The 14,258-nt window shown below is 45.5% G+C and overlaps 2 protein-coding genes across 7 annotated transcripts in view; one reads left to right on the top strand and one right to left on the bottom strand.

The window, feature by feature from the left end:
- The window catches only part of ZCCHC17 (zinc finger CCHC-type containing 17), a 50,484-nt gene extending 45,770 nt beyond the window's left edge, over positions 1–4,714 (top strand). For 3 of the 6 annotated variants that reach the window (XM_055140230.1, XM_055140232.1, XM_055140231.1), the window contains one exon: positions 3,251–4,710. In XM_055140230.1, the coding sequence (XP_054996205.1) occupies positions 3,251–3,412 (162 nt within the window). In that variant the 3' untranslated portion in view covers positions 3,413–4,710. Of the gene's footprint in view, positions 1–3,250 lie in introns of all 6 variants that reach the window. The other 3 variants (XR_008630297.1, XR_008630296.1, XM_055140234.1) reach the window with 2 other exon arrangements.
- A 313-nt stretch (positions 4,715–5,027) lies between these two features.
- On the bottom strand, positions 5,028–13,946 carry FABP3 (fatty acid binding protein 3). The gene is made up of 4 exons (XM_004603546.2): positions 13,669–13,946; positions 10,002–10,174; positions 8,097–8,198; positions 5,028–5,300 (listed from the first exon to the last, which is right to left on the bottom strand). Exons 1-4 carry the CDS (start codon positions 13,739–13,741, stop codon positions 5,247–5,249), a joined length of 402 nt encoding a protein of 133 aa, XP_004603603.1. The 5' UTR covers positions 13,742–13,946; the 3' UTR covers positions 5,028–5,246.
- Between the last annotated feature and the right edge of the window lie 312 nt (positions 13,947–14,258).

The following is a 14,258-nucleotide window of genomic DNA, read 5'->3' as shown; positions in this document are numbered from 1 at the left end:
TATATGGCTAAAGTCAATGTTAAGAAATAGCAAACTAGTGAACAGTTTAATAGTTCAGGTAAAAGATGATGGTGGCTTGGACTAGAATGGCAGTTTTATCCTGAGCCATTTCCTGGTTCCCCAAGTGGTAGAAGTAGTTGAAGTATGAGTATATTCTTAAGGTGGAGCTTTGTTTGAGAAATCTGTTGAGAAGTTGAGTGTGAGGTTAGAAGGAAAATGATAAGGACTACAACGTTTTTCAACTGAGTAACTGGATAATCTGAGTAAAAAAGGAGTGGAGGAATAAGAGAATGCAGAACAACTGAGGATTTTTTTAAAGTTGCTATTATAAAGATGGAAAGAAAATTGGAGGGGGCTAGAGAGATAGTATAGTGGTTAGGCTACTTGCCATGCATGTGGGCAATGTGGGTTTGTTCACCAGTACCCATATGGTTCCCTGAGCCCTCCAGGAATGGTCCCTGAGTGCAGGGCCAGGAGTAAGCTCTGAGCACAGCTGGGTGTGGCCCAAAAAATAAAAAAGTAAACTGGAGGGGGTGGGATAGGTTGAGAAGGGACGGGGCAGAGGAGTATTAGATATTTAAGTAAACATACAGAATGCAAAATGAATAGATGAGTATGTGATTCAGTATTCTAAAGAGTGACCAGTAAGAGGTAAAAATTTAGGATTCATGTACACATAGAATGTATTTTAAGTCCATATGTGAGATGACCTGGAGAGTTAATACACAAATGAGAAAGGATTTGAGGACTTGAGTATCAGAGTATTTCAATTTTCTTTCTTTCTTTTTTGTTTTTTTTTGCAACACTTGGTGGTGCTCAAGGGCTCCTCCCAGCTTAGTGCTCAGGGGTTATGCTTAGGAAACTATTCTGGACCAGGGATTGAACCCAGGCCTTCTACATATAAAGCATGCACTCAGCCTATTTTGCTCTCTTTCTAGCCCAAAATTATTCCAACTTTTAGAGGTTATAGGAGATGAAGGTGAACCAGAAAAGGATACCAGAAAGCAATAGCTGGGGTCAGAGAAAGTACAGATGCTTGCCTTGCACACAGCTAACTCAGGTTTGATCTCTGACAATGCATAGGGTGCCCTGAGCAATACCAGGAGTAAGCCCTGAGTACAGAGCCAGGCGTAAGCTCTGAACATCACCAGGTGTTGCCCTCAAATCAAAATATAATAATACAGATGCAGAAGTCTTTATTTATTTATTTATTTATTTATTTTCCTTTTTGGGTCACACCCAGCGATGCACAGGGGTTACTCCTGGCTCTGCACTCAGGGGACCATATGGATGCTGGGAATTGAACCCAGGTCGGCCACGTGCAAGGCAAATGCCCTATCCACTGTGCTATTGCTCCACCCCGATGCAGAAGTCTTTTTTTTTTTTCAGAAGTCTTTATAAACTAGCTATTTGGATATAAAATAGCAATATCAATTTCCTTCCTTATTCCTCCAGGCAAGAACCCGGCAAGCTACTGAAAGTATCCCGCCGACACAGCAGAGCCTGGCAAGCTCCCTATGTCGTATTTAATATGCCAAAAACAGTAACGATAACGGATCTCATTCCCCTGACCTTGAAAGAGCCTCCAATACGGCAGTGTTAGAAAAGACGAGTAAGGAGAGGCTGCTAAAATCTCAGGGCTGGGATGAATGGAGACGTCACTGGCACCCACTCAAGTACATCGATGAACAACGGGATGACAGTGATACAGTGATTCCTCCAGACTAGAATAGGTTTGGAGGGAATTGTACTCAAGAGCAACCCAGGGTGCTTGGGAGCCCATATTCAATGCCAGAGATCAAACTTGGGTTCACTGATTGAATACAGGGCAAATGCTTTACTTCCTGTACTATCTCTCTAGCTCATTTATCTTTCCTGTTGTTGGGTTTTGGGGGTCCACACCCAGCAGTACTCAGGAATCATTCATGGAGGGATTTGAGAGACCATATATTGTAGTGCTTGGGATTGAACTGTGTCACCTGCATAAAAGGCAGGCACCTTACTGTCTCTCGACCGCAAGCCCATTTATTTTAATCCTCGTAGCATTCATTGGTTGGTTTGTTTTGCTTTGTTTTGGTGCCATACCTGATGGTGCTCAGGGATTACTCCTGACTCTGCACTCAACAATCATACCTGGTGGTATTGGAGGGAACCATATGGAATACTGGGGATGGATCCTGGATCAGCAGCATGCACGGCAAACGCCTTAACTGTTGTACTATCTAAAAGGCTCCGTCATCCTTTGTTTTTTGTCTTTTTCCCTCCCAGTTTTTGGACCATACCCCGTGGTGCTTGAGGGACCATGCAGTACTGCATTTGAAACCAGGATTCCAGCTGCAGAGCTCAGCCTTTTGAGCTATCTTCCCAGCCCACACACTTAATTTTACTTTTTGAGGGTGGGTGGATTTTTGGGTCATATCTGGTGGCTCTTGGGGGCTCTTCTTACTCATTGGTTGGGAGTCAGTCACACCTAGTGGTGCTTAGGAATCATAAGGTATCAGGGATCAAGCCTAGGACTCCCATATGCAAAGCACATACTCCAGTGCTCTGAGCTATCTCCACAGCCTACTTCATAGCATCCTTTGAAGTCAGTATTTATTATTTGAAACTTAGTAAAAAGAAAACTGAGGTTCAAAAGGGGTAAGACATTCCAAGTTTCCTTGGGACTAGAGCGATAGCACGGTGGGTAGGGTGTTTGCCTTGCATGCCACCGACCCGGGTTCGATTCCCAGCATCCCATATGGTCCCCTGAGCATTGCCAGGGGTGATTCCTGAATGCAGAGCCAGGAGTGACCCCTGTGCCTCACCGAGTGTGACCCCTCCCCAAAAAAAAAGACATTCCAAGTTTCCTAACCTGGTCAGTGGCACAGTGGAATTTGTACTAAATTTTTATTTCAAATTTGTTGCTTGACCTCCATACCATGAAGCCTCTCATACAGGAAGAGAAGCCATGTATTACAGAGAAAAACTTAGATTTCTAGTTACATAATCTATATGCATGTGTTACCAGAGGCAAGTGGCTTGAGCCATACTCTATTTCATTAAATCTTCACACAGTCATGTGACATAGGTACAGGATTTTTGTTTTTGTAGGATTGGGGTGTGGGGGGTGGGCCATACCTAGTGATGTTCAGAGCTTATTCCTGGCTTCACACTTGGATCCTTCTTACCAGGGATCTGGGCAGAAAGGTGCAAGGTACTGAACCTGTTTTTGGCCACACTATGTTGAGCTTTTTAATTTTCTCTTTAGGAAAAGAAGAAAAAGAAACACAGAGACAGGAAATCATCTGACTCTGACAGCTCAGACTCTGAGAGTGATACAGGCAAGAGGGCAAGACACTCATCAAAAGACAGCAAGGCAGCAAAGAAGAAGAAAAAGAAGAAGAAGCACAAGAAGAAGCACAAGGAGTGAGAGTAGAAAGAGTGAAGGGGGTGGTGGTTGAGAGGAGGTTCAGGAGCCTTGTGCCTTAACGCCATGACTCCTAAAAAGCCTTGATACTAAGGATATGACCTCCCACCCCGTTACTTCTCTCCCTTGGGAAATGACTTCCCCTGGCGCAGCTGGCAGATTTGGGAGTTAGATGTCAGAAACATCTGCTTGAATGAGTTGTTTCCTTATCTTTTTGGTCCCTTTGCAAGTGACCCCATGCAGCTCACCCATTCATTCATTCATTCAACTTCATTCAGCAGAAGGTCCTATTACCCTTTGCAGCTGCCACTGCCAGAGCTAGATTCCTGTATGGGGGGATCTAGGTTAGAGCCACAGGTGGTACTACTGTGGTGAGTCTGGCTGTAGTTATAGTGCTGCCCTTTACTTATTATTGGGTAATCTCTGCTGCATCCAATATGGTGGCAGAGGTAGAGTGGCAGTATGAGGGAGATCATGGTGAGAAGTGGTGCTCACTTTTTCCACACCCCTTAATATGACTCTACGCTAGATAACCATTGTGGTCACAGCCAGAAAACCATTGTTTGCAGTGACTGAGCTTTTGTGTGACATTTCACCAGATAGCTCGAGCTAAGATTATTGTTCTACTTTGTATTTACTACTGTGTGAATCAGTTGGTTGCACTTCAGGTTTCTGCTTAAATTCCTGGCACTAAATGAAGTGTGTTTGGTTCTAAACTTTGTGAAAGTTCTTATTACTGTAATCCTTCCCAGGTAACTTTTGGACTTAAAAGTCACTGAGTCTGCATTAGTTGACAGAAAAGCACTTAATATGTTACCATAGACCTTGAAGAGCAGTTTAAGTGAGGTATAAGCTAGAGGCACTTAAACCTATTAGGGCACAGCCTCTTAGGAGATAACCTATAATCCCTCCCTTTCTAATGATCAAATGACCTCTTCTCTAGAGCTGATTAGTGAACCAGTGAGAATTGGTAACCTAGATTGGAGCTTGGTAGTCATCTTGGCCAGTGGTCATTTCCCCCTCCACTAAAGGCCAAGCTTGGATCCTGTGTCTCAAGTTTGCATTCCAAATCATCTAGCAACTGGCCAGACCCAAGAATAATCAGCAGGGAATGGGTTTGAGGTGGTGGTTCACAAGACAGTAATGGCAAAGCCCTGCCATTGATTACTCATTCCAGGTTGGACTAGATCATTTGGTCATAGGGAGGTAATGTAAAGGCAAAGTACAGGGATGCTGTTTAATTATTGAGCATGTAAGATGATCAGCTGCCTAACACTGTCCCAAAGACTATCTGTTTCAGTCTTTCATCCAGTGCTGCTTTTTTTTTTTTTTTTTTTTTTTGCTTTTTGGGTCACACCCGGCGATGCTCAGGGGTCACTCCTGGCTCATGCACTCAGGAATCACCCCTGGCGGTGCTCAGGGGACCATATGGGATGCTGGGATTTGAACCCGGGTCGGCCGCGTGCAAGGCAAACGCCCTACCCGCTGTGCTATCACTCCAGCCCCCCAGTGCTGCTTTTTGCATGACTTCAGGCAGTCATTTCTGCTCACTCTCTTGACAGAGAAGGAAAATCAAGACTCCCAAAGTTATATCACCAAAGGCAAAAAGACAACTGGATCACCTTGGCTCTGTTTATTGACCTCAGAGCACCCTTTGTATGCAATTAAAAAAAAAAAACACAATTGGAAGTGGAATTGAAACCATGCTGGGGCTACCTGACTCCAGAATTCCCCAACCATGGTGGATTTATACAAAATGACAGGAAAAATTGAGGCAGTCTGGTGCTGAGTCCAGGGTAGTCAGTTGGCAGAAGAGCATCATGAAGGAGTAGGCAAGTCATGCGTCTTTTTCATAAGTGCGAGTGCAAACTACATTGCCGAAGGTGAGTGTCTGAAAGGAAAAACAGATTAGGAAATGTGAGGGTAGGCAGATATCAGGAGCACTATTTTTTTTTTCCCCTGCAGGGGTTGGGGTGGGGAGGGAGTTTCCCAGGCACCTGGATCAGATGCTGACATGGAAACCTGCTCAGGGAGCTTGGGTGCCACTCTTGGCGGTCCTCTGCCAACTGAACTGGATGGTTCAATGTGAAGGCTAGTGATTCAGTGTTGCTCAGGCCCAGCTGTGTCATTGGGACCACCCTGGTATGCTCAAGGTTCTCCCCTGGAAGCCATGTGACGGCAAGGATCGAAGTCAGATCCTTGTACAGCATGTGCTCTTGACCCATGAGCTGTCTCCTCAGCCCCTAGAAATGCTCATATTTGGGGTGGTGGGGTAGGGGATGTGAATCCTCTACTTTGATTCTTTTTTGCTTAGAGGTAACTCCTGGCTCTGACTCAGGAATAACTCCTGGCAGGCTCAGGGGACTCTATGGGATGCTGGTGATCAAACCTGGATCAGCCAAGTGCAAAGCAAGCACCCTACCCACTGTACTATTTTTCTGGCCCATTAATTCTAACACTTTTCTAATCTAGACTGCCTATCCACACCTAACACTTTACATGGGTTTTTGTTTTTTTTTTTTTACTTTTTTTCTTGTTTGTCTTCTTTTTGTCTCTTCTTTCTTTTTAATTTTTTTGGGGTTTTTTTGCACATATGTTTTTGTTTGGGGACCACACCTTATAATGCTAAGATACACTCCTGGCTCAGAGGCTTGCAGTGCTTGGGGAACTATGTTGCTCCAGGGTTTGAACCTGGGCCTCCCACATGCAAAGCATGTACTGTACTACTTTGAGCTGTGTTTATAGTCACTATATTTTTAAATAATATACTAAGGCTTTAAAATGAGCATTGTTGTACTGGGAATATAGCTCAGCATTAAGTACTTGCCTTGTGTATGTGAGGCATTGGGTTCATTCTTTACATTCTCTAGCACCACCTTCCCATCCTCTTCCTCCAGAAAAAGGCAAAATTTCCCAGTTCTCTCAAAGAGGAATTACAGTGCTTTTTATTTATTTATTTGTTTGTTTGTTTATTTATTTATTTATTTAGCCTCTAGTGCCTCACACATGTAAAGCAATTGCTTTACCATTGAGCAACATCCGTAGTCTGGAAAATGTGCTTTTGTTTTTTTTTTTTCTGTTGTTGTTGTGTTGGGTGTTGTTTGTTTTATAAACCAGCAATGACTGTTTATAGATAAAAATTGGCAACATGAAGGCAGTCTAACACCTAACATTAAGAGACAGTTACATCTGGGGCTGGAGCAATAGCACAGCAGGTAGGGCATTTGCCTTGCATGTGGCCGATTTGGGTTTGATTCCCAGCTTCCCATATGGTCCCCAGAGCACCGCCAGGAGTAATTCCTGAGTGCATGAACAAGGAATAACCCCCTGAGCATCACCGGGTGTGACCCAAAAGGCAAAAAAAAACAAAACAAAATACCAAAATAAAAATATTTTTTAAAAAAGAGACAATTACATCTCAGAAAGTCTAGGGTATGTCTGATTGCAGATGTAAAATTTCAGTAATAAGTATAAATCATTTGAAGCTTTAATCTCATATATATCAAAATAAGTTTGCACCGACAGAAAATTTTTGGAAAAAGAGCTGTGAAATAGGAAATAACTTGATCGAGATCCTAGTGTATTTCTATTACCCTTTCACCATTCCTCTTTATTTTTTCATAGTGCACATAGTAGACAAATAGGTGACTAAAAATGTTCAGATTCTTGGGAAAGGACTGTACTAGAAAGTTAACTTGACACTCCCTCCCTTATGTATGGTAGTAGTGTTGGGAGTCACTCTAGCAATGCTTAGGGATATATCAGGTGAGAATTTTTTTTAAATGAATTTGTTTTGTTTCAGTACCAACTCAGAGCGTTACACATGCAAGGCAAGTACTTTGCTGCTGACCTATATCCCCGACCCTTTGTACCTCATTCTTAATTCTGTAGGGATCACTTTTCTTGTAAATTCAAGAATATGGTGAATAGGATAAGGGGTCTGTGAAGATGCTGACATGAAAACCTGAAGCTGTACAGAGTTATGAGGCAGAGACCACTGCTGATTGATGCTGTTTCTACTGGTAGGTCTAAAAGTGTTCAGTCAGTACTATATTCTCTATGTGAAGTCTCAAAGTTTGTCCATGAACAGACAGATTTGCCACCTGGGTTATCAACCTCCTATCCAGATTGCGGTCAGGTACGTGTGGTAGGCCAAACACAGAGATTACTAAGAGAAGGTGGGGCTGGAATGAAGTAGAAAGGACGGTTACTGGTCAGTATCCATTCAAAGGCTCTGCGTGTGGCAGTATGATCCTGAAGGGTACAGGGAAGGGAATACTGTGGTAGATGGAGCTTTCCTTGGTGGTCTGGATCAGAATTGACTCTGTGTCCTCCCTCTGGGAAAGGCAAGGAGCAATACAAGATGAAGAAACTACAGAGCACTTTGTGCTATGCATCCACTATCTCCTTAACACTTTCTAGTAGCCCTACAAGGTTCGTGTTAATTACATTGCAGTTGGGCTTGAAGAAGGCACAAGTTCAAAATCATGCAACCAATATGCCAAACTATGAACCTCAGTCTGTATCAACTCAAAGTCACTACACAGAAAATTCTGCCTAAAATCACCCAACCCTGCCTCTACCCTGCATTTTCCCAGTTTCTATTGTTCCTTTTTAAAGCAGGCTTGGCCAAAGGAACAAAAATATAGTAACCGATTATGAAAGGCTTGAGAGTTGTCCATCTTACCAAGATGAGTTTTCCATCAATTATCTCCCGCACAAGTGTTGACTCTTTCCCGTCCCACTTCTGTACCTGGACAAGTTTGCCTCCATCCAGCGTCACAGTGGTCTGTAGAGAGAGGGTAGAGGCCCAAGCTGGGATGTGAGTCAGGAACTGAGGAATTGGAGGGGGGTCTGTGCACTGATTTCACAGAAAATAGAGTTACCAAGACTAATGTTGGTGCTAAAACAAGAATTCAGGTAACTGATCTCCAGCTGAGCCCTACAGCACATCTACTTTATATTCAGCTGCTGCTCCACTGCTGCTGGCAAGGAGGGATCTTTAAGTGTTGACAAGTAAGGAAAGGTAAGCAGTATAGTGGGGCTACTAGCCTGGCTCTGAGAAGCGCCACCAGCCTTCAAGCTGAACACTTAACCTTACAGTCTAACCATAACTCAAATCTCTTTAAGACACAGGTATATTCCAGCCTAGAATCCAGGGCCAACCTGATGAGGAGTCCTGAGATTCTCACATACAAGTTATCACAAATAATGTCTGAAAGACCCTTGGTGGTGTAAGATATTGAGAAGTTAGATTTCTATGTCCTTTATTTCTGTTTTCTTGTGACCCCTTTGAAAGAGGGCCGGCAACTGCCAATTTTGCCCTTGGAATGTTCCACATTCTTGTCAAATGCTTATCTAGTCTTCTAGGTGCTGCCAGCCTCTTATCAGCTGGTTCTTATTTGGCAGGCCTCTCTTTTCTAGGAATTATGGGGGTAGGCTGTAGGTCAGGCTAGGGGACCCTGACTGGGCAGGTACAGTAGGAGAATTTGCGAAGCCCTTAAATTTGGGGCTGGATAGGGGTGGGGATGCACCTTCACATTTCTGTGTGCTTAATATTTTGGTTTTGTTTGATTTTTTTGCCCACTAGAAAAGCCTAGGCCGCCCAAGGAATTACTGTTATATTTAAATGGAAATCTTGCCCTTGAAGAAGATGGTCTTAAGTCCAAGAAGATGGAAGTAGGGTAGTCATTCTCAGGTGGGCTTCCATCTATGCCTTCCCAGTTGTGCTTCTGCTTCCTGTGTAAACTTGGGCTCAGCTCCAGCTCTTCCACAAGGAGGCCAGATCCTACCCTTCCTTTCTGGGGGCATCTATGAAGCAGAGGAAATAGCTGAGGGGGCTAAATATTAGTCCCATGATCAGATACTTAGATAGGTATACCCTGCAGAGGTCAAAACCCCTTAATTGTTTTCTCATACTTGGCTCAGGAATTGGGCAACCTGAGACAAGCTTCCAGGACAGACATACTATAGGATGACAAGCACCGAGGTGTGGTTCTCTGCCCTTTTTCTTTCCGGAAGGGGACACTAACCTTGGTAAGAACACACTACAAATGCACCTGAGGCAGTGCCACACCGAGGACATAGCTTTTCCTGTCTATGGGCTGGCAGCATTTGGAAATAATTCTCAAGGTCACTGGCTGATCCCAGGGACTATAGATGGAAGAGGAAGCATTCATCTTGTCCCCAGCAACCATCTTTGCTGCTGGAGGCCAGTTCAACCTGCCTGCTTTATGCCCCTGACTTCTGGGCCTCATTCCTAAAGCACTTGAGGTTATAGCCAGGACCACATAACTTCCCTATCTATAGAAGAGGAAAGAAAACCAGAGCTACTGCATGCCAGGCATAAGATCACCTTCCCGGAGCTGGAGAAAAGACTAAAGTCAGAAGCATACGCTGCTTCTGTGTGGCAGATAGTGGATTCGTCCTAAGGACACAACTCCTGTTTAGCCGGGGATATTCTAGCACAGTGAGGCTTTATGGACCTTGTTCCTGTCAATCTCCCATAATAGCTTACCCCTGAGGGTTCAGTAATGCTACTCTATTCCCTTCAGGGTCTCAGAGTACCCCTTATTCACTTTCCCTGACTCACCTTGACCTTTCGGTCATCTGCGGTTGTCTCATCAAACTCCTCCCCGAGCTTGAAGCTGATCTCTGTGTTCTTCAAGGTGCTGTGTGTTTTTACGGAGATAACGTCCCCGTTAATTTCGATGATTGTGGATGGCTTGGTCATGCCTGCCACCTGCCTGGTAGCAAAACCCACACCTGAGGATAGGGGAAAGTTATGAGTGGAGAGGTAATGTATAAAGAGCTCAGTGTACAACTCTTAGGTCTGGATACAGGGGAAAAGACAAAAATTTTTAAAGACTACATGACCATTTTAATTTTTATTTGGGGTGTGGGGGGAGGTTGGGACACATACAGTGATGCTCAGGAGACCATATGGGATCGAGTCCATCCCTTGGCAAATGCCCTACCTTGAGTACTATTGCTTCAGCATCTACATGAACATTTTAAAATTCAGTTTTATGTTTTTATTTATCAATATGGTGGGGAGATATTAGTATTGATTCCATTAGATGAGACGCTTAAGAAACAGGCAAGCCACAGCAAATTAGTAGTAGGACTGAGATGAGAATAGCTGCAAGTAAGAGCAAGTGTTAGTTATCTCAACCCTTTTAGTATCCCCAGAGGGTTGCTATTTTCCCTATAGATGCAAAAACTGAGTTGATGCCTAGGGTCATAGATCTGGAATTCAAACCCACTTGGTTTGACTGCAGAACTCACTTAGCTACTTAGCATTTCCTGACTTGTGTTCAAGGCACCATGAAGAGCTAAACAGCTTTCACACCTGAAGAAAGAGAAATATGAATTTTGCCTTCCAAAAACTTTGTAACAAGAATTTTCCATCTTTGAGAGCTTATCTAGAATAGTGATTTTTTTTTTCAACCTCATGGCATAAGATCTTACCAGTGGTGGTGTGTGGATGTAAAAAGTTAAAAATCACCGATGGAGGTAGGCAGAAGGGCAACATTTATCTCAGTGTAGATTTAGAAGCGGCTTAAACTGGTATTTGAGTCTAGGTCTCCTGACTTCTAGTTTGAGCCCTCTGAACTTCCCTGCTGACCCAGGAATGGCTTCCCTGGAATAGGTTCTTTTGCCTCCAGGAGCCTCTGCTGAGCTGTTCTGAGTAGAGGCAGGAGGCAAGCCAATGTGATGGTGAATTAGTGTGGGTCAAGTACCCAAATATGCCTAACTGCTTGGGGCTTATTGTAAGGCAGTATACTTAGTTCATACCCTGTGCTAGTTTCACTGAACAGTTTATCCCAGTTCGTAAAAGGGGCTCAGAGAATGAAGTGACTTGCCTAAAGTCAAAGAAGAAATAATTGACTTGATTCAAATCTAGGCTCTAAAAACTCTAAAACTTCAATATTCCCCTTGGGCCATTCTGCCTGCTAGCACATACTTCATTCACATGTTAAGGCTACTAGGCGTGTCCTGGGATTGCTGATACTATCTAAGATGGGCCTCTTTGTGCCTCAGAACATTTGGTCTAAAACAAGAGGTGCAAGGGCTGCCTTTGCAGTGTGCTGTTGCTCATTCACCCTGCCTAGCCAGTTAGGGACTTGGTCTCACCCCTGCCATTAGGGAGGCAAGCCAGTTCCACTTCTAGCAAGAAGACAGCCAGAGGAACTCTGTTTTTTAGGACCTACAGAAAGATGTGGAGTGCGTAAAGAAGACATCCATAGGGGGCTGGAGTGATAGCACAGCGGGTAGGGCGTTTGCCTTGCACGCAGCCGACCCGGGTTCGAATCCCAGCATCCCATATGGTCCCCTGAGCACCGCCAGGAGTGATTCCTGAGTGAAGAGCCAGGAGTGACCCCTGTGCATCGCCGGGTGTGACCCAAAAAGCAAACAAAAAAGAAGACATCCATAGTGGAGTGAGAGATTTAGCAAAGAGAACCCAAGATGGAAAACTGGGCTGGCAATTTACAAGACTCATGAAGAGTCAGGTTCTACTTAGAATACTGAAGATGAAGGACCATGGAGAATTCATTCCGCTGTATTGCATGCATTGCTTGCAGAAGCCCTGAGTTCCATCCTTGGCATGATGTTTCCCCAAGCACTATCTGCTGTCACCTAAAGAGAGATGCAGCCATTAGGGTGCATGAGTAGCGCAGCATCTGAGGACCTTTCTGTTGAATTTATATCCCAGTTGGCTAAGAATTGCCATTGGAGCCCTTGACCTCCCGAGCACTCTTTGGAAGTTTTCCCTCTCAAAACATGGGGTGAAATGAAGCTAAAACTATTTTACAGAGATTTGTCAACCCAAGCCGTTCATTATAGTGAAAAAACACTGGAAGGAATCTCAGCCCTCTAGCCCAACTGGGGAACAAGGTTGCTGCAGCTAATTTCAGGGACTTGGCTTTTCAGTCATGTGCTGTGGGAAGTTTGGGTGAAGGAAGTAACTAATCTTAGACATTCCCCAACAGCTGCCCAGGACTGTCTGCTTCTCCAAGAATGGCTACCTTCCTGGAGTCATGGGCATAGTGCCTAGTACAGGGTAGGGCATTTAAGAGCTTTGGCCTCAAGAGCCAAAACTTGTGGGTCCTATTTCAGGAAAGGATAAGGAGTAGAGTTGAGGTGCCAGGAGTGCCCCCACCCCTTTAAGTGTCTGCTATAATCCTGTCCCACCTCCCAATTTCCTGGGATGGAAAGTAGCTGGATCCATCCCAGCTTTCCAGTTTTCCACACCCCACCTTGAGGGGGCGGGGCAGGGGGACGCGTATATCTCCTGAGGCAGTATCAGTCCTTTCCATCTAAGCCCAACCTAGAGGAAAAGGGCTGAAGTCAATCATTAGCTAGGATATTTCTACCACTCACACCTCCAAGGCCCATAATGGGAACTGCTGCAGACCCAGAGATCTCTGTTTTCGTATTGGTGCTGATATGGAATGGATACAAGTTCTCATCTCTCCTGCGAGGCACAGTATGGCATCTCCAAGGAACTTGACCGAAATTCTTTGAATCCTTATGTTTCCCCATCATAAATCAAAGACCCTACCTGCCTTGAACAGGTCTTGGCCTCTAGGACTTTTTCCTACTCCAGAAGTCCAGTGACTTCCCACTGCCACCTCAATGAGCAGCTGAGCCTTGTGTTGCAGCTGGTATTGGGGCTTCTTGCCCCACTACCCTGAAGCACACTGGCAGGGCTTGAAGCCTCGTCAGCCTAACCACAGCAGAATAAAGCCAGATTCCCTGGTGAGAAAGAGGGCATACCCAGGCAACCATCTAGTCCCCAAACCCAGAGAAGGATTGCAGCTTACTCCTCACCTCTGCCTTCACATCCCATTCATCATTCCCCACTCTGTCATCCTGGCGCTTCCGATTTCTTTAGGCTATTGTACGCTCCCTGTTTCACACCTTTCCCTTCTTGTATTCACCCTCCAATTTCAAAACCACTTCTGTGCCTTTGCTCCTGTAATCAGTTTCTTGCCTTTTACAATCAATGCATCTTTATCCAAACCTAGATTATATATCCATCAAAAATGCCCCCACATCAGCTGGCACATCTTCCTCCTTGCCCCTCTACCTCTCGTCAGAAGCGTATCATGGAAGCCCCTTGCCAACTGCCCCGTATGCCCACGACCAGGTGGAATGCTGCGATTGTGCAGGGTACTAGCCAAGGGCGGAAGTTCTGCACCGAACTGGGCACATGGCCAGCCCCTCCCCAACCCAGTATTCTGAGCCGCGCTCACCCAGCGCCTTCATGTAGTCATCGAAATTCTTGCTGTCCACCAGCTTCCAGGTGCCCAAGAAGGCGTCCACCATGGTGAAGTTGTGCTGGGTTGAAGAGAGGCGACAGGACAGGCAAGCAAGGACTCCGTGGACCAGCGGCTCCTAGCCCGCCTGCTTTAAATAGCTCTAGCGGCACAAGAGGAGGCGTGGCTCCCAGCTCTCCCCCACACCCACCTGCACGCACACACGATCCCGCCCCGAAATAGGAAACCTGGTGCTGGCACTCACCACGGAGGGCCGGGCGCCCATCCCCCCCTCCCGTAGATGAGGGAGTGGGCAGTGGGGCGCCCGCTTAGCTGCGTCAGTCAGCGCAGGCGCCCAGCGTCTGGCTTGCTACCCCGGCTGCCAGGACTAGCCGCCTGCCTTCCCTGGCCTCTAGACGCTCTTTGGCAACACAGCATTTGGGGGCAAGGTCCCTACGAGGTGGGACACACACCACGGGCGTTTTCTGTGCCTCAGTCCTTTCCCAAGCCTGGGATCAGAGGAACCTTGTCCTTGGGTCCAACCTTGATACCCCCGCGCCAAAGCTCTGGCCGGCTCTCAGGGCACT

This window comes from Sorex araneus, chromosome 5 (assembly GCF_027595985.1).
Source record: "Sorex araneus isolate mSorAra2 chromosome 5, mSorAra2.pri, whole genome shotgun sequence".
Lineage (NCBI taxonomy): Eukaryota > Metazoa > Chordata > Mammalia > Eulipotyphla > Soricidae > Sorex > Sorex araneus.
The sequence above is the reverse complement of the archived record's forward strand: the minus strand, read 5'-3'. Positions and strand labels throughout refer to the sequence as shown.